Genomic DNA, 25,099 nt, shown 5'->3' on the forward strand with positions numbered 1-25,099 from the left:
TATGAATTCTGGAATGAGAAGCTTTTGCTGTGTTGTAAATAGTTTTGTTGTGAGAAGCCATTTTGTTTTGGAGCCTTTTCTCCTGTTTTTGGTTAGGGAGGCAGGTAAGAAACCTGTATTTTCTTTTGGGGGTTTTTCCGTGTAGGTAAGCCAGTTGCACTTTATTTCTAGAGAGTTTTGTTTGTTGTTTTGGTCATCCTCACCCTGACGCCCGCTACCTTTTGGGACTTAATAAACTGACTGGATGTTGTAAATCTGTGGCAGTTTTTGGTTCGTCTTCCTTGAGAGCAGGGAGTGTGGGGGCATTTTCCTTTTTTTTTTTTTTTTAATTTTCCTTGTGTCGCACACCGGTTTCCCCTGGGCTGGGGTGCAACAAATGTAACATGCTTTTTTTTCCACTAATAAAGAGCAAAATATTCAAAGCTTTAATTAATATACAGGTTTGAACTGAAATGAGTCCTAATAAAACATACAGATGCATTTTATTTGATAGTTTTTCAGTCAATTCTCAAATAAAGTGGCTTGACTTTCAATTCTGACTTTGTGAGAAACAGAGAAAAATTATTTAAGGACAAGGAAGGTCAAGGAAGATATATTTCCATATGTTTTGTTTTTCATGATGCAAACCAAATGGAAATATAACTTCCTTACCTTGAAAATCACTTTCCTTTACCTCAATTCAAAGCAGATGTTAAATTTCATATTGACTGTAATATTTCTCTGAAGACACCAACTGAGCTCGTCTTCTTTGGAAAATCATCACAGAAATAAGTCATCAAACGAGAGAGATTATGTTTGTTTAACAACTAAATGTACCACAACAAAACACAAGTAAACATGCAGATATCATGTGAAAAGTAAAGATTAAATGAATCACATCAGTTTTACAGGCTGTAAGCTGCCTTCATCCAGCTATTGAAACAAACAGTGTGAACTATGGAGTACACGTCTCTTGTTTTTTGATATCTTTCTTTTCTGGAAGTTTCCACCAGCTCACTTTTAGGTCACCAGTCGTACCTCCCAACTCATTTTTGATCTGCACAACAGAAAAGAGAATTTAATGATTACACCACAAATTATAGACTGTTATAGTTACATTTTAAATGAAATTTGACATGAAAGAGACACAGAAACTGCTAATAAAGCAGTTTTTCTGGGATCGTTCCTTACCCAAGACTGTTTTAAAAACATCTGGAAGGTTTTTTTTATTAAAAAATAAGTATAGACACTTTACTAAGATTTCTTAACATAAGTTACCGAATTCATGATGGACTCCATCACAGCTGGGTCTTTCATGTCCACGGAGGAGTCGACAGCAGCCAGATTCACTTTCACCAAGAACTTCTTTGAACTTGCTATTTTCTCACTGGGTGTCACACCTTCGGAGGGGGCATTTGCCCACGGAGCTGGTAAGATAATAAATTCCTTCTTAATTTCAGTTGTCAGTTCTCTCATTCTCAGACAGATAACACTCAACCTTCTTTTTGTACCAGTTTAACTCATTCATCTTTTGCATTTGAAGACTGTAAGAGTAGTTGTAAATAAATGCTTCATTTACAGTGTTTGACATCTTGTGGATGACCAAAAAATATATATATCTCACCTGAACAGATGACACTAGCGTCTTTAGAATGGTCACAATCATGTACACCAAATCCACTGCGTTGACACTCAGTTAGAAAGTTTTCATTTCCTGAACAGGTCACTTCATCAAGCCATATTTCTCCAGTTCCTTCACCAAAGTAAGCGTTCTGAGGAGCTTCTAGTGCTGTCCAACATTTATACTGTCTGCAAACCACCTGGGCATCATTTAAGTCCCAGTTATCACCACAGACTGTTCCCCAGGTGTTATTGTGATAGATTTCAACTCTGCCAGAGCACTTTGTCAATCCAGAGCCAACTAATCTGATGGGAAAACCTGAGAACAAAATAGAGAAGGTAAAAGGTTCAGTGCACAAATGGCAATATTTGATAGGAATTTGAAATACTATTGTAGAACTTGTACCTGGGTAGATAATTACAACTACTGTTGATTTTTGATCACATGCTTTTTTATGTATTAATTTGCATAAAAAAAACAAAAAAACATTAAACCTTTGCAGCTAAAATGTTATTTTTATATAAAACTAATGGATTTACTTTTTCAAAAACCTCCAAAAAATCCTAATGTACTATTCTGATAATGTTAGATGGTTTAAAATACAAACTGATTGATCAGATATGATTTTACATGAAATCTGGAGTAATTAATTCACATAAAACTTGAAAGGGTGCCCTTATTAAGATAATAGGTTTTATATTTTTTAAATGTCATAATACTGCTGTAATACAGCATTACTACATCTCAGTTTAAAATAATTTTTTTAATAGTAGCATTTCAAAATTTCAAAATGTAAATGATCTACTGGCACCGTGAGACCATTTCATCACTTCATAAAAACTGTTATTTATTTTAAACTACAGGGAAATGTTAGTCCTCTTACACTGTGGTTCAGTAACACAGGTATACAATGATGAGACTGAGTTTTTCAATGACAGCTCTTAAATAATTAGGACACACTTACTTCTTGATGTCAACATTTAATTCTGTTAACGAACAGATCACAACAGAAAACAACGGCCCCTTTATCAACATTTTTGATGAGAAAGCTCAAAATTATGTGAAGATTCCAACAATTTGTTATACAAATGAAAGTGAAGTGGGAGGATGGCAACTTGCCATTTCTCTGTGCTTAACACAACCAAGCCCTCTCCTACCTTTGCTGTGCACTCATGCACCTTATAGAACAAATTTTAGAAGAAGTGGCGAAAATGTGGCGCAGAAAGCTAACGGAGAAAAGAAAAAAGAAACTCATAAATAGATACAAATTAATCAACATGTTAGCTGTCAGAAATGATGCTGCTGCACCATCAACAGGAGCAAACAGTCACAGGAGGCTGCTGTTAGCACCAGCTGTGGAGTAGTGCAGGAGGAGGGAAAGCAGCCCAAACAAGAGAGTAAAGAAGAGACAGAAGAAAGTATGTGTGCGTTTTTATTTGTTTTTGAGTGATCACAATGGGCTGCCTGGACCAAAAATGCCAGGACCAATTTTTTGTTCCAGTCCAGCCCTGTTGTAAACACTGCATCAAAAAAAAAAGAAAAAAAGTTTTGTTTACAGTATCTGACATCTTGTTGATGACCAAAAATATTTCTCACCTGAACAGATGACACCAGCATCCTGATCGTGTGCACAGTTGTTTGTTCCCCATCCACTGTGTTGACACTCAGTTAGCAAACTTTCATTTCCTGAACAGGTCACATTATCAAGCCATATCTGTCCACTTCCTGCACCAAAGTGAGCCATCTGAGTAGCTTTTAGTGCCGGTCCACAGTTTAACTCTCTGCAAACCACCTCAGTATCATTTAAGTCCCAGCCATCACCACAGACTGTTCCCCAGATGTTGTTGTGATAGATTTCAACTCTGCCAGAGCATCGAGTCGATCCAGAACCGGCTAATCTGGTGGCTGAAAACAAAACACAGAGAAGCTACGTTGTGCATACAACATACAGGATTTGTAATCTTCATCACTAGTTGCCCACATATAGCAGAATTATAAAAAGTTACAATGTAAAACAAATCAGAAAATTTCAAGGTAAAATAATAACAACAAAACAGGAAAAAAATGTTTTTTTCTGTTTGGTTGAAGCAGAAAATGAAGCAATTGGTAAAAAATAAAGATTTTTCACAAACTAAAATACTTTGTGCAGCTTTAAATTGCATGACATCTTTGGCATGTTTTACATTAAATATAAGAAATTTACATGTAAAAACAATCTGAACTTAGCTCAAAGACATCAATTTAATGCTGCAATACAATTAATCAGGCTTGAACTGCAGTGTATTGTCATTTTGGCTTAATTATGTAATAGCATGTGAAGAACCTTGAAAGTTTAATAAATATTTAATGTCAAATGATAAAGCAACCATAAGTGAAACTAGTGACTAGATTTATAATTTTAACAGTCTACTGTTGATTTTTGATCACATAAAGTGTAAATAGGCATTTTTTTTGTGTAGATTTACATACTAATTGCTGTTAAAATGTCATTCTCACATATGAAACTAATTGATTTACGTTTTCAAAAATCTCCAGACAGGCCTTACTGAATTGATTGAATGTATCATACTGTAAATGATAGATGATACAAAGTAAAAACTGATTGATCAAATGTCATTTCAGGTGAAATCCTGTATGTTTGATTACTATAAACCGTGAAACATGTGCACTTATTAATATATTAGGTTGGTGTGTTTTAAAATGTCTTAATGCTGCTGTAATATAGCATAACTACATTACAATGTGCAGTATTTTCATGTAAAACATTGCCAAACATTATTTAAGGCCACACAAAAGAAAGAAAGTACAAACTTTTTAACATCCAACAATTAAACCAAGCTTAGAGAAAAATGTGAACTGCAGTGAACACAGCAAGTCCTCGTGGTGCTTGAAACACCTTGGGAAGACCGGTCTTCCCAAGAAGACCGGTCTTCCCAAGGCAGAATGAAACACTTACCCATCACATGGAAAGGTGGCAGAAGACCGTTCTACTGATGAGACGGTACCAGCAGGCAGTTCAGGTTGGACAGGTACTCAAACTAAGATGTAACTTAAACTATTTACCTTCTGTTTGTACCTGTTTAACTAGTTCACCCTCCGCATTTGAAGACTGTATGAGTAGTTTTTAAAATGACTAAAAATATATCTCACCTGAACAGATGACACCAGCATCCTCAGAATGGTTACATCTATGTACTCCAAATCCACTGTTTGAACACTGAGCTATAGAACTTTCATTTCCTGAACAGGTCACATTATCCAGCCATATCTGTCCAGTTCCTGCACCAAAGTGAGCCATCCGAGGAGCTTCTAGTGCCGGTACACAGTTTAACTGTCTGCAAACCACCTCAGCATCTTTTAGGTCCCAGCCATCATCACAGACTGTTCCCCAGGTGTTATTGTGATAGACTTCAACTCTGCCAGAGCATCGAGTCGATCCAGATCCGGCCAGTCTGATGTCTGAAAACAAAACACAGAGACCACAGATTGTTGAGAGAACATACAGGACTTGTAATGTTGATCACTAGTTAAACACACTGGTACTAGGCCGCGAGAGTTGAGGCTCGGGTGTGAAATTCATAGTTTTCAGGGTTTTTATTGGCTTTTAGCGTCATCCCCCCCCCCCCCCCCCCTCCACCCGCCTTTTTTAAGTTAACTTGGTTTCCCTGGGTCTTTTCCCGTGTGTTCTGAATAAATCTTCTTTTTTTTAGTACCGGTCCAGGTTTTATTTTGTTGTATTTATCCTCAACATCTCAAAGGCTGGTCCATGAAAATATTGTCTGACATAAACTGGTCCGTGGCGCAAAAAAGGTTTGGGACCGCTGTTTTGATGTCAACACTTAAAATTCTCCAGAAAATCCTTATAGCACAAACAATTTCATGTTAAATCATGTGTGCTGAATGAATATAAACTACATTATAATGATATTATAAGAGTGTCTATATTATATTGTAATGTTTATATTATAAATATCAACACTCATCGAGATACTTGCTTTAAAAAAACATCACAAACAGCTGTTATGCAGAATTACTACATTATATTTACAATTTTCCTTTAAAATATTTTAATGCAGTTTTTAAAGAAATTCCTGTTACTATAAGATAATCATCTTTGATGACTTTATAATTGTATGCAGTTTCTAACTATTTTTTATGGAAATGAAAGTGTTCTGTGTCAAACGTTTTTAAGGAAACAGAACCAAAACAGAACGAAAATAAAGAGGGGGAAGAGGACAAACATTGAGTCCTACAAGATGAACCCTATTGGGCTACTCATTTTAATAATAACAACCTCAGAAACAGATTCAATGACGGTTGCATATGAACCGAAAGTGGTGTAGTACGAGCTGTGCTTTTAGCTCCACACCATGCAGATCGATTGCAATATTGATCGAGAAGAGCAGAACTGGCTGGTCTGTCACTGGCTCTCCATCTCACCTGAACAGATGACACAAGCGTCCTCAGAATGGTTACATGCATTTACTCCAAATCCACCGTTTGAACACTGAGCTAGAGAACTTTCATTTCCTGAGCATGTCACTTCACCAAGCCATATCTCTCCAGTTTCTGCTTAAAGTGAGCGTTCTGAGGAGCTTCTAGTGACTATATATGTGTGTGTGTGTGTATATATAATTATTATTATTAGCTCATATTAAATCTGATATTTATGATTTAATTGAACTTAACTGAAAGCTCTGTGTATATGTTTGTGCACAAGACACAAAAGGGGGACAGAAAAGTCTCCTCCTTAGCAATACAGACATTACAAAAGCAAAATGAGAAACAAATGAGTAGCATCCTCATTTGTTTATTGTACAAACAAATGAGACTAATACTGTCTATTGCCTCTATTTATGTCGTAGCTCAGAGGAAACAAACAAGGTTGAAATCAAACTTGAAACTTGAAGTTCTTAAATTGTTCTTGGATACTTACCAGGCTGCTGTGAACGACCATCTGCAAAGTGGAACATAAAATAAATATGTTAAACCAGGTTTGCATTAGGAAGCGTGTTCCAAAGAGAATGGAAATATGTTTCTTGGATCTATTCTCTCATCAATTATGTCTTGGAGCATTAGTAACCATTTAGAAAGTTTTATAAACAACTTTACAATAATCATCCAGATAATGTCACTGGTCAACAAACCTGTTATTAACCAGTTTAGTAGATATTGTTAACATTGAACCAAAACTTGCCCTTTATTGTTACTCTTGATTACTACAGTGTTATTGAATTCAGCACTGCCAGTCAACAGGTAGTTACTTTCTATTGACGTTCTATTTGTCAGTATAAAAACACTATTGGTGCTTTTTATTATTATTTCTATTTAAAAATTGATATCAAATACAGCAATGTGAATCGTCACAGGCAATCTGGTAGTTATTTAACTGATTTGCTTTTTATTACATTAAAATTCAAAAGTAATTCTGTCTTCATCTAGTATGTATTTAATTCTCAGGTGGATTTTAAAAAAAAGAGTTCCTTCTTTGATCCATTTTGACTCATATTCCAATGTTGCATCAACCTATTAGCAGGTTCACAAGTTTGTTTGAGTATCTAAAGAACACATTTCCATCTGCAATAGTCTTTAAAGAGGTGCGATTGAACTTGTAATAATGAGAAAAATATTAAATACAAATACAAATAAATACTTAAATAAAAATCAAACTTCTTTCTCACCTTTGCATAAAAGAATAGTTATCACGGAGAAACAGGAGACAAACAGTTGGAGAGCCATTTCTAACCACACCTGATTTAATTTGACTTATTAAATACAAATAGGCGTATGCTGAGCTCCACCCACAGGCTGATGTGTCTTAAATGGCCTTCCCACAATTCACTAAACAGTGAATTAACATAGATAACAATGCACCTGTGTTTGAAGACATTGCATACTTATTTAAAAAAGCTGCACACAAAGAATAGAAAATTATGCCAGAGCTCAAATAAATTGCATGCAAATTTTTAACAGACCAAATTTCTGAGACACGATCTTTCAGTTTCGCTTTCTTATGCCAACAATTGGATGTTCATGTGAGTATAAACACGTGTGGCGGACCACCAGTGGGCTCCACTCACACCCAAGTTGAAGGGAAGTGCTGGGGTGGAGATTTTGGTGCTTTTCTGTATGTGAGGTTGTGCTGGCTCAGTAATAAAGTTGGAGTGAGACACTGAGACCTCTCCTGTTGTTTTTACATATCTCCACACTGTGATATTTTCAGTCAATACATTTTTAGGTATAAAGTCAATTGGTGCCACCAGTAGAAAATTAAACTACCGTTATTGATGACATAAAATACTGCTGATTCAGAGTTATGTAAAATATTCCTGAGTTCACTGCTCAGGAATTAACAGATAGTCAGTAATTATACATAGTTACATACAATGTAATGAAACATTTAAGAAGCTAACTAATTCTTTCACATTAGCACTTTCACATTAGTCTCTATTCATATAGAGACTAATGTGAAAGTGCTGCTGAACTTGCACATGGTCAACTTCCTTGTGTTATTAGATGGTTTGTGCTGATATACCCTCTCTATCATCGTCACAGCTTATCTGGCTAATGTAATATAGGAGTTAACAACTTTTTCAAATTCCATCTTCTCTGGATCCCACATGTTGACCAAGGTGGTTAGGAAGAGGAGATTCATCTGTGCTAAAGCTAACTGCCATATGAAGTGCAGATCGCAACTGATCTCAGACCACTGAAACCTACGCTGCTCTCCCATCAGGTTTATCAGGACCAGAGGATTATCCATAATGTAAATGTACAAACCATCAGAAAAAAGCTGCTGTCCCCACAATTTACCTAGCTCCAACCATTGTTAATGGGAGATGAACATGCCTGTATTAGAGTGCTACAGTACCCAATGATATTGAAATAGGTGCAGCTTTCTGTGACCATAGCCAACTGCCACAATAAGGCAATAATTTAAAGGCTGGATGTACATCGTAATTGACAGGTGAGGAGCTGTATCACAGCTTTGTCCGAGCTGAAAGGAAACAGGTTGCTTTACTTTGGTATTTTTAAATTTATGGCTAGTTTTAGATTTCATAAGACAAGAACGGCTTAGGATGTAATAGGGTGAATGAATAATCATACAGTCATACATGGTAAATAAAAATGAAATTTGGCCAATCCTAACATGACCCCTAGGTGGTCCTATACGGTGGTCCTTATGTTTATCATTAAGTGTTCTTTTTGTTTATCACTTAGGCTTGATTTTCATTTATTCTGTGGTATTTTCCCCATTCTTATTATAATTTGTTACTAGTTACAAGTTGTTTTCATAGAGTTTAAGTAATTTTGTATCACTGTTTATTCCATCGCATCCTTCTTTCTTCACTTCTAGTAAGTTCCCTTATGTCCTCTTTGTCTCCTTTTCAGTATAGTTGTTATTCATATTCATACCAATGATTTACATTGGTTTATTTTTCTTTCCTGTCTTTTGCAATTAATTTTCCTTTCTCTCGTGTCCCATTGTCATTGTCTTCAGCTGCATCTTCCTGCCCTCCTCTATCCAATTTCCTGATTACTGTTTTTTATATAATTAGTGCCGTCTTTCCCTCAGTCTTTGTCTCAGCATCCTGTTCATTTTCCTGTTTGTCTTTGTGTTCTCTTGGCTTTTTTGGGTTATTCCCATCTGTTCATAGAGTTTGTTATTTTGCTTTATTGTAACTTGGCAAAAGTTGTAATAAAGCAGCTCTCTTTTTATTTAGTCAGTTTGCCAAGTATCTGCGTGTGGGTCGTCATCATCTAAATTTTCTTCAAACCCTGCTTTGACCTTTGCATTTTGTCTTACCCTGTTCCAATTTGCCAGTGCAATATGGTTCAACAGATATTCCTTTTTCTGCCATGCCCAAAAGCTGTTGGCTAAAAACTGTAATCTGCACCATCGTTTTTGCAGGTACAGATCTTCTTTAATGAATTTTCCAAGAGGTGGAGCAATGATGCTTGATTTCATTGTCAAGATGTGGTTAGGTGTCAAGGGTTCTGGACCAGATGAACTGTGCAAATGCTCTGTTGTTAATGGCCTGCTATTCACAATTGCCATAACCTCATAGATTAATGTTCTTACTTTTATCAAGCTTTTCAGCTGATCGGTTGAGAACAAATACCAGAACATTACTCACAGTGTATATTTGGCGTTCCCAAAAGCCACCTTGATAACTTGCAGATGTTGTGTTTATAACAAACTCATATCTAAATTTCTTGAGGTTCCCTCCATCCATCTCTTTCATGGCTTTAGCAAACTTGCACCTTGCACCAATGAAGTTGCTGCCTTGACTACACTGAATTTTTTTGACACTTCAACGCAAAATGACAAATGAGCTCAGAGTATTGATGAATGCATCAGTTGTTAATTCTTCAAGCATATCAATATGTATGGCTCTTGAGCACGTGCATGTGAGTAAAAGTCCATAACATTTAAGCTCCTTTCTTCCATCTTTGACGTAGATAAGCTCATACAATCCATCCCACAGTATTTGAAAGGTGGAGTAAACTCTGTGTGTTACTGTGGGAGGTTTGTCATCCTTTGTTCTACAGTTTTTCATGTAAAACTCCTGAATAATGTGCAACAGTAAATGAGAAGAGACTGCCTTACTGCTTCCAAGAAGCCAAACACTGTTGGCTCGCAGCTCATAGCCCGTCCTTGGTACTGCAGCCTTTCATGATGATGCTTGATGAGCAGTGCTGACAAATTGCTTTCCTTAGGAAAGATAGCAGGGTGTTTCACACAGGGGTGAATCGACGTCCTCGCAGGGGGCACCCCCAACCCCCCCAGAGTTCAAGGCATCGCATGGGAGGTTCAAGAAGAGGACTGGCATCCACTCCATTGTGCGTCACGGCGAGGCAGTGAGTTCTGATCAAAAGGTGGCCAAAGAATTTGTTAAAACATTCGAGGAAATCATAAATCAAGAAGGGTACATCCCCCAGCAGGTATTCAACTGTGACGAGACCGGACTCTTCTGGAAAAAAATGCCACGGCGTACGTAAATCACCACGGAGGAAAAAGAGATGCCAGGCCACAAACCCTTGCCCTGTGTGCTAATGCCAGTGGGGACTATAAGGTCAAGCCACTCCTAGTCTACCACTCATAAAATCTGCGTGCCTTCAAGCAACACAAAATTTTAAAGGAGAGGCTCGAGGTTATGTGGAGGTCCAATCCCACGGCCTGGGTGACCCAATGGTTCTTTGTCGAATGGGTCAACTTGGTCTTTGGCCCTGCTGTCAAGAAGTTCCTCGAGGAGAACGATCTCCCCATGAAGTGCCTGCTGATCATCAATAAGGCCCCCCGCCCACCCCTCTGGCCTCGAGGACGACATCCTGGAGGAGTTCTTGTTCATCAAGGTTCTCTTCCTCCTTCCCAACACGACCCCTCTCCTCCAGCCCATGGACCAGCAAGTGATCTCTAATTTTAAGAAACTGTACATGAAACACATGTTCAAACAGTGTTCCGACATAACAGAAAGTACGCAGCTCACCCTCAGGGAGTTTTGGAAAAATAATTTTGACATCGATGCATGCCTCAAGTTGACTTCTTTGGCATGGCGGGAGGTGAGTCGTCGAACGCTAAATTCTGCTTGGAGGAAGCTGTGGCCTGATGCTGTTGCCCCTAGAGATTTTGAAGGCTTTGAGGAAGGGAGGGAGGAGGAGGAGGGGGAACCTCAACCTGAAGTCGAGGTTGAGGAGATCATAAATCTTGGCACTGCCCTGGGACTGGAGGTCGACGAGGAGGATATAAACGACCTTGTGCATGAACATCAAGAGGAGCTGTCAACGGCAGAGCTGCAAGTGTTGGAGGCGATGCAGCACTCATCAGTACAGCAACAATTCAGCGAGGATGAGGAGGAGGCTGTCATACCATTGGCCGATATCAAGGACATTCTCTGCGATTTTCAGAGGGTGGCCGATTTTGTCGATAGAAATCACCCTGAAAAGAACTTTACCGCTTGTGCTATAGATCATTTTAGTTACTTCTGCCTCTCCCACTTCAGATCCATTTTGAAACGTAGACAGATGTCTTTAGATAGATTTTTTACAAAGGGGCCAGCAACAAGTCAACCTTCAGGTGAAAGTGCGCCTAAGAAGGCAAAAAGTGATGAAAGTAGCAGTAGTGATTAGTTAAAAAACATAAAAATGCACAAAAAAATATAACATATAAAATTTAAAAAATTATAAAATAGAAAATAAAAAAAATTATACAAGTTTAAAAAAATATCATTGCACAGTGTACGTACGTACATTAATTAACGTAAATGTAAGTTTTAGTTTTAATGTTTAGAATTAAATTCCATAATGTTATTCACATGTACACATACGTATGTATGTGTAACCCCCCTCAGTCTCTATTTCCGGTGCTGTATGAGTAAAACTCTCTGGACTTGAGATGGGTAGAGCTCAGGCGTGGTTTATTCCCCTTTTGTGGGTTTCTGCAATAACATGGGACATGAATAACCATGGGTTTCCCAGCAACAGGATTCCGCCCAAACACAGCAAAAGCTTCATTGCTACTAACGGATAAACAAATGATCATATAGTGGAACTCTTAGTTTTCTTAAAATAAATAAAAAACAAATATTGATTGAAAAATAAAATGGCAACAAAACGTATTACGGAAAATAAAATAAAAACATTACTGCATTGTGGTTTAGGTAAAAAAAGAGAAATTAATTCACTTAAATGCACATTCATGTGAATATAAATAAACTTCCAGACCAAAGCCAAAATTTCTTTTCATGTACAATAGTAAATGGAACAATGCTGCCATCTACTGGGAAAAACTTAATAAGCAGTATTTCTTAAACAGAATTAGCCTGCAGCTCAACCAAATACATGTTTCAAAATACACATACCTGCAATAACATGGGACATGAATAACTATGGGTTTCCAGCAACAGGAGTCCGCCCAAACTATCAAGAGAAGTTTCAAATTATAAGACACGACAGTCTCCTCTAGCTGTTAGCCGCTAGCTCAGCGTGTCCATTTTTCTTACCGTCTAACCCATTAATTGCAAAACAAGATCATAGAACTGAAATCTACTCAGATGTTGCTGTATGGGCAGTTCATGCTGTTAATGCACTGTCATGTTAACCTCAATGAGGATTTTCAAATATGTTTTAAACTCATGTTCAGTCAGGGCGGACTGAGGAAGAACTTACCACAGCAAAAGCTTCATTGCTACTAACGGATAAGCACAGGGAAAACCCATTTACCAGTAGCAGACTTCCGCTGCGGATTTTCAAAATAAAAGTTAAAAAATAAACCCATGGTTGCGATCCCAAGTTTAACAGGAATTTAACAACAATAAAACCATATTCTTTCTTTTACATCGTTACATATGCATGCGTATGCTTTCTTCAGCCTCCACCACCTCTGCCACCTCCTCCTCCACCAAGAACTTTGTCTACAGCCAGCAACGCCTCACTCAAAAGGCGATGGAAAAAGTTGCTTCCACTTATGAAAATTTTGACTTACAAAAGACCTATGGAAGAAATATAGTATCATCAGAATTTAAGTGTTTTTAGACATTGAACTTATAACACTGAATTTTTATCTTCCAAATTTCCCTGCAAAAATATTCACCTGCAAAATTTCATCTGCAAAAAATTCACCTGCAAAAAATTCACCTGCAAATATTCATCTGCAAAAATTCAACTGCAAAAGTGATGAACTTGAATGACCCAAGCCAGAGCAATCAGCACTAGATCGAGTCGAGTGGCTCTCAGCCAATTAAATTACGCTGTTTGATCACATGACACTGTTAGCCAGCAGTGTGTCTCCTAAAAGAGAGCTGTTTAAAGGTGAGTGATTAAGTTTTTCTCCTAAATAGAGATCATTACAGAACGCCTAGTCCTACTTAAAATCCCATTTATTTTTATTTTATTTTATCATCTACTCGAACTAAGGAAAACGTTTGACTAACTCAAAGACAATTTCCACGCCTCCCCTGCCTGTCTGCAGAGGCAGTTCTGAATTTAGGAGCAGCAAGATGGAAGCGGCAAACCCTGGCGGTTCTCCGGTAAGTATATTGTTTTTTATCTTCAAGTTTGTCTTTTGAAACGTTAATTTTATTTAAATCCGTTGCTCACGTATAAAGTACACAGACGGGGTCTTTGCTCAACTCGTCTGAGGCGTGTCTCACTAAGCGCCACATGCTAGCATCCTGCTAACCGAGCTACCCTTTACATGCTGTGCTTTAGAAAATAGGATACTCGTTAAAAAAAAAATACTCCGCAGATATTGATAGATAGACGATCACTGCAAATATAATGCTGAAAACGAGAACGGCCTTTGGTGAAGGGGTAAAATACACCATGAATAAAGCCATAGAGTGAATTAGTGATGGGATTTCCGGCTCTTTTTAGAGACCCGGCTCTTTCGGCTCGGCTCACTAAAAAGAGCCGGCTCTTTCGGCTCCGATCTGGCTCTTCAGGTTGTTTTGTTGCTTTAATTATTTAATCATTAACAATAATATAAAATTATGCAGAAAAGGAATTACTAATGTAAAAAAAGTGGTTTTATTTATATATGTTTATATATGGCCCCTAGAGACAAAGCACGTACAAACTCTAAAGCATATACAAACTCCAAAAAGCACGTACAAACTCCAAAACACATTTCTAGCGTTTACTGAACTTCCAAAACAGAGCTACCCAGATCACTTAAATTACACAATTGAAAACATGTGTGTATTGTTTGTGTATTTATAGACAAGCACTCATATTTATTCAAATAATTTAACAAAAAAAGTTCATTTACCTGTTACTACCACACACCAAATCTGGTTGTTGATACTTCCTGGCTTGTGTAGCCACTAGGTAACAAAAGCTCAACACTGCGCCCTAGAAACCTGGAGCACTTCTGTTGTCATTTGTACGTGTTTTGGAGTTTGTACGTGCTTCTGAGTTTTTACGTGTTTTGGAGTTTGTACGTGCTTCTGAGTTTTTACGTGTTTTGGAGTTTGTACGTGCTTCTGAGTTTTTACGTGTTTTGGAGTTTGTACGTGCTTCTGAGTTTTTACAAGTTTTGGAGTTTGTACGTGCTTCTGAGTTTTTACGTGTTTTGGAGTTTGTACGTGCTTCTGAGTTTTTACGTGTTTTGGAGTTTTTACGCGTTTTGGAGTTTGTACATGCTTAGGAGTTTGTACGTGTTTTGGAGTTTGTACGTGCTTTGTCTCTAAGGTCCACCATAAATATACTTTATTTATTCACTCCACATAAAATGTAATAAATAAATCATATAATACAAAAAACAACTATTTACATTTTAAACTTTTAACTATTTAAATTTTCAGCTTTTTCCTTTTAAACAAATTTAACGTGAAACAACACAAAACACTGCAAACCACAACACAATTAAATATAAATTAAAATATTAAAACAAAAAGAAGATGCACATTCTCTGTCATATGGGCCTGCATGATTTCTGAATCCTTTATAATCTGCAACTGAAAATAGCGGATGATTACTATACCTTTCTAATGTGACGTTGTTGTCCCTGGCTCTCTTTCTCTCTGGCTCTGTTCCTGTGCTACTGCGAGTGTAACTAACGCCCCTCCCCCCTCTGCCCAGCGCAAAGTACAGGCCGCGCATGCGGAGTTTAGCGGAAAAAAGGGCGAGAGAGAGGGTGAGAGAAAGAAAAAAAAAAACCTCACGGCTCCCAATAAGGAGCCGGCTCGCGTCGTTCACTTCAAAGAGCCGGCTCGCGTCGTTCACTTCAAAGATCCGGCTCGCGTCGTTCACTTCAAAGAGCCGGCTCGCGTCGTTCACTTCAAAGAGCCGGCTCGCGTCGTTCACTTCAAAGAGCCGGCTCGCGTCGTTCACTTCAAAGATCCGGATCTAAGAGCCATTTCGTTCGCGAACGACCCATCACTATTGTATACACCCTGAGGGTTTGTGATCAGCCAGCGGCTGATATGATAATTAATCCTGTAAAATAATATTCTTTCGGATTATGAATCTGTTTGCATGGATTTCTTAATCCATTTCCACTGTTAGCAGAAGTTGTGCATGCAGTTTTGGTGTGCTGCTCTCCAAGACTACAAGCTGCGTTAAAGTTGGAAGTAACTGGCCGATGTTCCACTGTTGAAGATCAGCTGTGCCCATTTGTTGCACATTGTGGGAATGGAGAAGTTGAGGACCTTGCAGGCTACCCACAATTTCCCCAAACTGAGCAATTATACATCTTGCTTCCATATTTGTATCTTGTGTCACTAAAAATACATTTTATTTTAATTTTATACATTGATTAATGACCTGCAGAATCTCCTCATCATATTAAGTGATTCATAATTGTCACTTTATGCTTTCTCCATCTCTAAAGTGATGACACCCTTGCATTACATCTTTTAGGTTCATTTTCTGCAGGCAGGTTTCTGAGAGAGAACAGGCAGATTTACACTATAACATGCAGCATTCTATAGATGGACACATAAAGAAATGAAAAATTACATGTATGTGCTAACTTTCTAAACACTTTGTTACATTTATGATTAAGTAGATAAAACACATTTATGTCGGCCTTGGCTCATAGTTCTTGTCTTTAAATTAACTTTGTGTGTGTTTCATGGCCCTCTTCCTATTGAAAAAATAAAAGTTGTATCCAAGATGGCCGACTTCTAAATGGCCACCATGGTCACCACCCATCTTGAGGAGTTTGCCCCCTCACATATACTAATGTGCCACAAACAGGACTTTAATATCACCAACCATTCCCATGTTATTACGGTGTATTCATATAAATGGCCCACCCTGTAGTTTAAACTTAATTTCTAACTTTGGGAGTGATAAAGAAAAACTCTCTGAGGACAAGAAAGGTTGGGTATGGTATATTTCCATATGGTTTGTCTTCCATTATGCAAACCACATGGAAATATAATTTCCTTCCTTTAAGGTCACTTTCCTGTATCTCAATTCAAAGCAGATGCTAAGTTTCAGATTTGAAAGTGATATTTTTCTGCTGGCACCAACAGAACTCGTCTTCTTTGGAAATGCATCACAGAAATAAGTCATCAAATGCATTAAAGTAAAGTTTGCACTCAAAGAGATTAAGTGTCATGTACTGTGTGCGGGAGGCAGAAATAGTGGACCCAAAGTACAGACTCCAGGAGATGAAAAAGTACACTCAAACAGCTTTATTGCTGGATACCAAAATAATTAAACTGAAAATATAAATAAACTATGCAGGCAGGCTGACAGACAGAACACACAGTGTAGAATGAGAGATGACGCGACAACAAGCAGGGGAAGACGCAGACACTAGATACAAAAGGTGAACAGGACCAAGAGGAAAAAGCTGGGAGAGTATTTGACATCTTGTGAATGACCAAAAAAATATATCTTACCTGAACAAATGACACCAGCATCCTGAGAATGTTTACAGTTGTGTGCTCCAAATCCACTGAACTGACACCCAGTTAGAAAGTTTTCATTTCCTGAACAGGTCACTTCATCAAGCCAAATCTGTCCAGTTCCTTGACCAAAGTAAGCAAACTGGGGAGCTTGTAGTGCCGGTCCACATTTTAACTCTCTGCAAACCACCTCAGCATCATTTAAGTCCCAGCCATCATCACAGACTGTTCCCCAGATGTTATTGTGATAAACTTCAACTCTGCCAGAGCATTGAGTTGATTCAGGCCCAGCTAATCTGATGGGTGAACCTGAAAATGCAGAAAAGGACTTAAGGACAAAAAAATATTGTAATGGCAATTAATAGTTAAAATGGTTTCCATAATTAAAATACAGTTTGTAGTTCTATATTTAAATTAAATCTTTTTGTTCAAAGTTATTGTATTTCATATTAATTAAAATATTTTAAGAAAGCCTATTAAATTTAACGTTAAGATGCTCAAACACTGTTAATCTTTGATCTCTTTATTTGCATGATATTGCTGTAAGCATCACAGTACTGCCACTATAAGGCTATGTCCACACGTACTTGGGTATTTTTGAAAACGCAGATTTTTCTATGCGTTTGCACCTTTCGTCCACACGTAAACGGCGTTTTTGGTCACTGAAAACGTAGATTTTTAAAAACTCCGGCCGGGGTGGATATTTTTGAAAACTCAGTTTTTGCATTTACGTGTGGACGAGAAAACTGAGAAAACGCAGCGTCAAAGGTGTGCGCCTTTTTTGACGTCACAGTGTGCACCACGTTATTGTTTCGGTGAAATGAATTTCTACAACACTGTTACTGTTAATTGTACTCTCTGCAGTGTTTAAATGCTTACATATACACACACAGTTACCGTCCCTCCACACATACGACTCGGTTCTGCTTCTATGCCCCAGCTTTGTTTACTATTTCCCACCGAGGCTTCTAGACTTCTGATTGGCCAACATTTCTACACGGTTAGGAATATATCGCCACCTGTTGCTTTGGCATGTTCCTAGCAGCGTTTTCCTTCATTTCTGCCTTTACGTGTGGACGGGATTATTTTTTAAAACGAAAACGGAAAATCTTCGTTTTCAAAAATACCCGTGTACGTGTGGACGTAGCCTCAGACATTTCGCTTTGTATACATATGAGGCTTCATATAAATTGTCACTAAACTACAGAGAAATATTTGTTATTTTACACTGTGGTTGAATAACGAATTATAACACACTTAATTCCTGTCGTCAACATTTAATTCAGTTAACAGAAAGCAATGTCAATACTCTTGATAACAAAACTTGAAATTTGTGTTCTAGTCCTGGGTTCTATGTTTGTTTGTATTCTAGTTTGTCTCATTTTGTCTTATATGATTCTATTCTTGGGTTTTCTTAGTTCTAGGTAAGCCTATCTATCTATCTATCTATTTATCTATCTATATGTGTGTGTGTGTGTGTGTGTGTGTTTATAAATTCCCTGCTCGCCCCTGCTGGCGGTCAATCCCTAAAGCTCGGGTCCTCTACCAGAGGCCTGGGAGCTTGAGGGTCTGGCGCAGTATCTTAGTTGTTCCTAGGACTGCGCTCTTCTGGACAGAGATCTCAGATGTTGTTCCTGGGGTCTGCTGGAGACACTCGCCTAGTTTGGGAGACACTGCACCTAGTGCTCTGATTACCACTGGGACCACCGTTACCTTCACCCTCAAAATTTTCTCGAGCTCTTCTCTGAGCCCTTGGTATTTCTCGAGCTGCTCGTGTTCCTTCTTTCTGATGTTGTTGTCATTTGGAACCGCTACATCGATCACTATGCCCGTCTTCTGTTTGTCTACCGCAGCTATGTGGTGAGCATCCTCTTTTTTTTTGGCCCCATACACTCCTCCATATTCCTCACTTTATTATCGCTGCAGCAACCCAGTCACTGGAGCAGTGAGCACCTGGACAGCCCTCTGAAAGATGAAGCAAGGCTCCTCTGATGGACTCACAACTGCAAGACAGGAGTTGCAATCATCTTTGACCAGCTGCCTTAGTTCTAGAGCCAGTAGACTTTGCTTGTCCTGTTGAGCACTCCCAGTCAGATGGGACCACATGCCCTGTGCTAAACTCCCTGAACCTGAGGGTCCTGAGCTGCCTGAAGGACCCTGCCGTATTAGTCAGAGGTCCCTTTGCTAATGTTCGGAGCCGCGGACCTTCAGTAATAGTAATAAATCACACAGCAATAGTACATTCACGTAATTGTAAAAAGCATGATAATATATTAAGTAATCCAAAGTATTCAGAATACGTTACTGTCATTGAGTAACGTAACGGAATACGTTACAGAATACATTTTGGGGCATGTATTCTGTAATCTGTAATAGAATACATTTTAAAAGTAACCTTCCCAACACTAGTGGTAGCAGCCGGGGGCTGAAGGCGAAGCTCGTTCAGAATGAACTGTGCGAGCAGGTGAAGTGAGCTGAACAGCCTGGGGAGACCGGAAACCAATCGCTGTAGCCGGTTAGCCACAGCTTGCCGAAGTTCTTTCCCCTCGTGCTCCAGCCACAAATTAATCAATTTGTCCACAGAGTACACAATATTCTCACGGAGCTCCTTGGGCGAGTCAAATGCTGCTGGGATGGCAAACAACGAAAAAAGGGCGAGGCTGGCGAGAACAGAACTGACAAACCTAAACTGGCAAAACTAACGTGAAACCAGAACAGAGATGCAGGGAGATAACGCAGACTAGAGAACAAAACACCATATAACGCAGACAAACCAGCAACTGCAATCAGAGGCAGACACAAGGCTTAAATACACAGAAGGATAACGAGGGAATGAGACACAGAAGGAGGCCACAGCTGGGACTAATTAGACTGGACGGGACAGGGGAAACGAAACGAAAACACACTGAACACACTGACATCAGACACGGACCTTCAAAGTAAAACACAAAACACACACACATAAAGACACAGATTCAGAGACGCGGGCTTAACACAGAGACCTGACGACACTAGAAGGGATATATAGGCAGAGATGACACAAAACAGAGGGAGCACTGAATAAACACTGGGAAACCAAAACACAAATAGTCATAATTCATAATAAAATCCAAAGTAAAAGTACAAAAACCAAAAACACAGGACCGTGACAGTTAGCCTCTGGTCAAAGCTCTTGTGGTGCCTTTTCACCTCCATGTTTTTCATTTGGGTTTTAGGTCCCTCCATCCTGATCTTCACACAACCTGAAGCTGGATTTGCATGCCCTGCCAGTGTTTTAACTCATTTGCCTTTGAAGACTATGACGACTATACAAATAATTGTGAAAACAAGAAATTATTTTTTACAGTATTTGGCATTCTCACCTAAACAAATGACACCAGTGTTGTGATAGTGCCCATAGTTGTTTGAACAATATTACTTAAAATAGGATTAGGGTTAGTATCTAAACGTTTTCTCACCTGAACAAATGACACCAGCATCCTCACCATGTCCACAGTTGTGTGATCCCCATCCATTGTGCTGACACCCAGTTAGAGAACTTTCCTTTCCTGAACAGCCCACGTCATCAAGCCAAATTTGTCCAGTTCCTTGACCAAAGTAAGCAAACTGGGGAGCTTGTTGTGCAGACCCACAGTCTAACTGTCTGCAAACCATCTCAGCATCATTTAAGTCCCAGCCATCATCACAGACTGTTCCCCAGATGTTATTGTGATAAACTTCAACTCTGCCAGAGCATCGAGTCGATCCAGACCCACCTAATCGGATGGGCACACCTGAAAAAAAAACAACAACAAAAAAACAGAAAAGATAGGAACATAAAGGACTTGTAATGTTCATCTATAGTTGTATGTAAATATAAAGTACAAACTGACTGATCAGATGTGATTTTGCATAAAATCATGTGTATTCACGAGATATAAACCTTGAAAATTATACACATATTGTGTGTCCTCCTGGTCTCAGGTTACCTTATCTGTTTTAACTCAATTGCCTTTTATATATTTCCAGTATTTGGCACGCCTTGGATGAGAAAAATATATCTTAACAGAACAGATGACGCCAGCATTATTATTGTGCCCACAGTTATGTGTGACACAACTCATGTATGTCACACAAGAGGATAATGACCTAAAATATATCCCGTCTCTAAACGTTTTCTCACCTGAACAGATGACACCAGCATCCTCACCATGTCCACAGTTGTGTGCTCCCCATCCATTGTGCTGACACCCAGTTAGAGAAGTTTCCTTTCCTGAACAGCCCACGTCATCAAGCCAAATCTGTCCAGTTCCTGCACCAAAGTGAGCTGATTGAGCAGCTTTTAGTGCTGTCCCACAGTTTAACTGTCTGCAAACCACCTCAGCATCATTTAAGTCCCAGCCATCATCACAGACTGTTCCCCAGATGTTATTGTGATAAACTTCAACTCTGCCAGAGCAACGAGTCGATCCAGACCCAGCCAATAAAATGGGCACACCTGCAAACAAAACACAAAAAAGATATGTTGTGGATATAAGATTCAGAAGTTGTAATATTGTAAATTGTAACTGTAAATTTTAAAGTGGTAGGATGGCTCCGTTAACAGTGAAGTTTAAAAAAGAAAAGGTTAACAGATGGAAATTAAACTAATTCCAAAGTCAATAGAAACTGCTTAAATTTCCTAGTATTAGTTAGCTTTCGCCAATTCTAAAAGAAAATAATGTGTTTGTGTTATTTTAGCCAACATATAATTGGTGCAGGCAGACCCTATACAGATCAGAGCTTTGGCTCAGGCTTAGTTGTCCCAATCCCATCTCCCAGTACCCACACTCCTGACACTGAACCAGCACCTCTGTTAGTTGAAGAACAAGGTGCCTTCTTTTATGTCAAGCAATGTGTCTAATTGCAGGGAGGCCTCTTGGGATTTTTTTCCTACACACTTTTTATTTATTTTGCAATATAATGCATTTGTCACACAACAGGCAGGTCAGCCGGTGAGGAATTATTATAAAAAAGCATTATAAAATTAAATAAAATCTATCTGAGTTCCACTTAGGTCTCATGACATAGATACTTTTCAGTTGGCTACACTTAAGTTATATTTGCCAGTACCTTAATAATTTAAATAAAACAATTTTGATCAGTAAAACATAATTTTAAACCATTTTATAGATGAGATTTTAAATTTATATCCATCCAAAAAGTTAATGACTATTTAATTTATATTTGTATTTGATGTAAAGGTACCAATCAATGTAAAAAACTGACAAACAAAAAACAAAAAAAATCTAATAATATTATCATGAAAAATATTAAAATGAAACAAATTGCACATTTCTCAGTCTTGCATAAATTTAAAAAAAATCTATTCATCTAAGCAGAACATTGGTCGATGTCTGCACAGAGTTATAATTCTATGTTTGCAACATTAAAGTGGTGGGGCCCAAAGTGATATTTCTTTTTCACGGTTCCCAAATCCATGGTGTTACTCCTGCAAGGAAATGTACATTACTGATCGAAGGTTTTAGAATATTTTTTTTAACACATCAATTCTTCTTCTTGTCCAATGAATAGCCTGAAATGATACAAAAGTAAGTAGGCACCCTCAACCAAATTGGGTACCACAGCATTCTGCAGAGCCATGCAGCATCCTGTGGTATGTGCCTAGCTGTTTAGGGGTTCATCCTACAGAAAGATAATAACCCAAAATATAAGATAAAGCTATGCCAGAACTACCTCATGAAAAAAGAACAAGTTAATAAGCTTCCAAGGAGCTTTCCAAGCTCCTTAAACAACGATGACCTGGATGACTGAGAACCTTCATAGACGTATCTTGAAAAAGGTACCTGTCAAATATGTTACAACACAATAACTAACTCAAACTGGATCCTGCTTTTTTCTTGTTATTCGTTTTAAGTCGTTTTACATTTTTTCATTGGTATTTTGTTGTTTGATTCTTTATGTTATTTCAGTGTAAATGGATAGGTTTATGAATATAAATATTATCAGAGTAGAGAGTTTTTTGCCAAATTTAGTTGTTTTTAATTTCTTTTTGATATTTTACAAGATTTATATTTTTTGCAGCACTCTGTTCCATGTTAACTACTAAACCATATAAATAATCCTATAATCTACATAATCAGCTGTAGAGCTAGAGCCAAAAGACAATTTTCTAGTCTAGGCTCTCCAACTCCCACATCTGAGTTTGTGAGGACTGCAAAACATCCACTATAAGACAAGTGAACCATGATTTAACTACAAGACCTGAAAAGAACTAAAAGAAAATCATTTTCATCTTTACATGCAAACACAGACATACACACAACATGTATCTCTTATATTAAAAGTTCCTATTCTCTATATGGCACGCTCTATGGCTACACTGTAGCTTTCAAAAATCTTTAGACTGTGCTGGTGCTCTTCACTTGTTATGGTTAATTGGTCCAATTAGTTAACTTTAGATTGTTACTGACAGTGATAAACAGTGATCTCCTGCTTCTTAGAAAAGGGGGACACGATCTCCAAAGTGTCCTTTAGTAGTAGTATAGGTGTTAAAGATAGCAAAGGAAGGAATAAAGACATTTAATCCCCAGTTGTCTTTTGCTCAAACCAATGAGATTAGTACTGCCTCCTTTTTCTTTTCTTTTTTTTAGCTCAGCAGAGAAAACAGCTAAGGTTGAAACTAAACTTAAAACTTGTTCTTGGATATTATAAATACAAATATCCTTACCAGACATCTGTGCACGGCCATCTGAAAAATAAAGGAGAAAATAATTATAAAAAATGTTAAACCAGTGTACTGCACATCATGATTTACATTTTGAAGCATTAGTCAGACAGAAAGTAAATACCTGAAAAGTCAACTTGGATCTACACTGCCTTTTCTTGTTTCCTCAAACTTTCAGAATTGTTTACCTGAACATTTTGGGAAAGGGGCAGTCCAAATTATAATGATGTTGAATTGGTCAAAAATGTACTGTCATAAGTGCTATATATAAAGTATATATGATGCTTGCTCACTACCCAAACATGAAGTGAAAACAAACATTTAGTGCAGACTTTTGTTTTACACACTTTTCCCTGTGCGTTCTCTGTATGAATATGCAGGGTTACAGTGATCAGTTTCAACATCATAACGGGTATTATAATAATGTTACAGCTGTACAGCACATTGTTACCCATTTGGGAACAATACCCATTTATAAAGACCAACAGCAACTGGAGAGTTAACAAACCATGTAATTAACCAGTTAGTAAACATTGTTAACACTAAACTAAAACCTGTTTGATGTTTAATGATCAAGTTGTACTTTATCAGTAGTAGTTAACATCATGTCACTGAATGTGGCCCTCTCAGTGAGCACATAGTTACTCCCTACTACATTTCTATTTGTCAATACAAAAAATATAATAAATAACCCAATTAACTTGAAATGTTTACATCACTATTGCTTAAATATTTCAAACAGAAAAAGTTTTGGAAAGAAAAGGGGACACGAACTGCTGGCTGGACAGAAAATGCATTAGCAGAAAATTGATAAAATGATAAATAAAGTGCTGTGGATCACAGCAGATCCAGGGACTTTACTGAGCTGATCTACATTATAAAGTGAAACATAGTCCTGCTTTCACCTCTAGGTATTTGCTTTTTTACCAGGTGGATTTTTTGACTCTCTTTCTTATCTTCGATCCATCTACAAGCAGGCTACCAAGTGGGCTGCTTTGAAGTATAGTAGAGTACTTTTAATTACAACAGTTGTTAAAATCTGTACAGCTGAACCTTAAATTAACATTGTACTCTGCCCAGTCTTCATATAAAATAGGTAATGAGAAACAAAATTGAATTTTTTTCTCACCTTTGCATGAGAGAATGATCGTCACAAAGAAACAGCAGACAAACTGTTGGAGAGCCATTGTTAACCACACCAGTCTGAATTTGACTTTTTGACTTTTAAATATGTATGCTGAGCCCCTCCCACACACCATTTACTGTTGGACACAGGCTGTCCTAAATGGCCTTCCCATCACTAAGCAATGAATGAACATACATATAAAACAAGGTAACAAATCAAAGGACTTGAATTTGAGGACATTGCATATTTATACAAAAATTGCATACAGCAGTGGCTTTGCAGGGCAGTGTCAGAGGAGGCTGGTTGGG

General features: G+C 38.0%; 1 protein-coding gene across 1 annotated transcript in view; it reads right to left on the reverse strand.

The window, feature by feature from the left end:
* Positions 1–934: 934 nt before the first annotated feature.
* The window catches only part of LOC118455566 (uncharacterized), a 91,149-nt gene continuing 66,984 nt past the window's right edge, over positions 935–25,099 (reverse strand). Inside the window, 9 exon segments of the mRNA XM_087838252.1 lie at positions 935–1,036; positions 1,258–1,355; positions 1,604–1,918; positions 3,197–3,505; positions 4,751–5,059; positions 16,954–17,268; positions 20,418–20,732; positions 20,828–20,830; positions 21,122–21,436. Coding sequence (XP_087694378.1) covers positions 935–1,036; positions 1,258–1,355; positions 1,604–1,918; positions 3,197–3,505; positions 4,751–5,059; positions 16,954–17,268; positions 20,418–20,732; positions 20,828–20,830; positions 21,122–21,436 — 2,081 coding nt within the window.

This window comes from Neolamprologus brichardi, chromosome 3, assembly GCF_056152115.1.
Source record: "Neolamprologus brichardi isolate AB-2024 chromosome 3, ASM5615211v1, whole genome shotgun sequence".
Classification (NCBI taxonomy): domain Eukaryota; kingdom Metazoa; phylum Chordata; class Actinopteri; order Cichliformes; family Cichlidae; genus Neolamprologus; species Neolamprologus brichardi.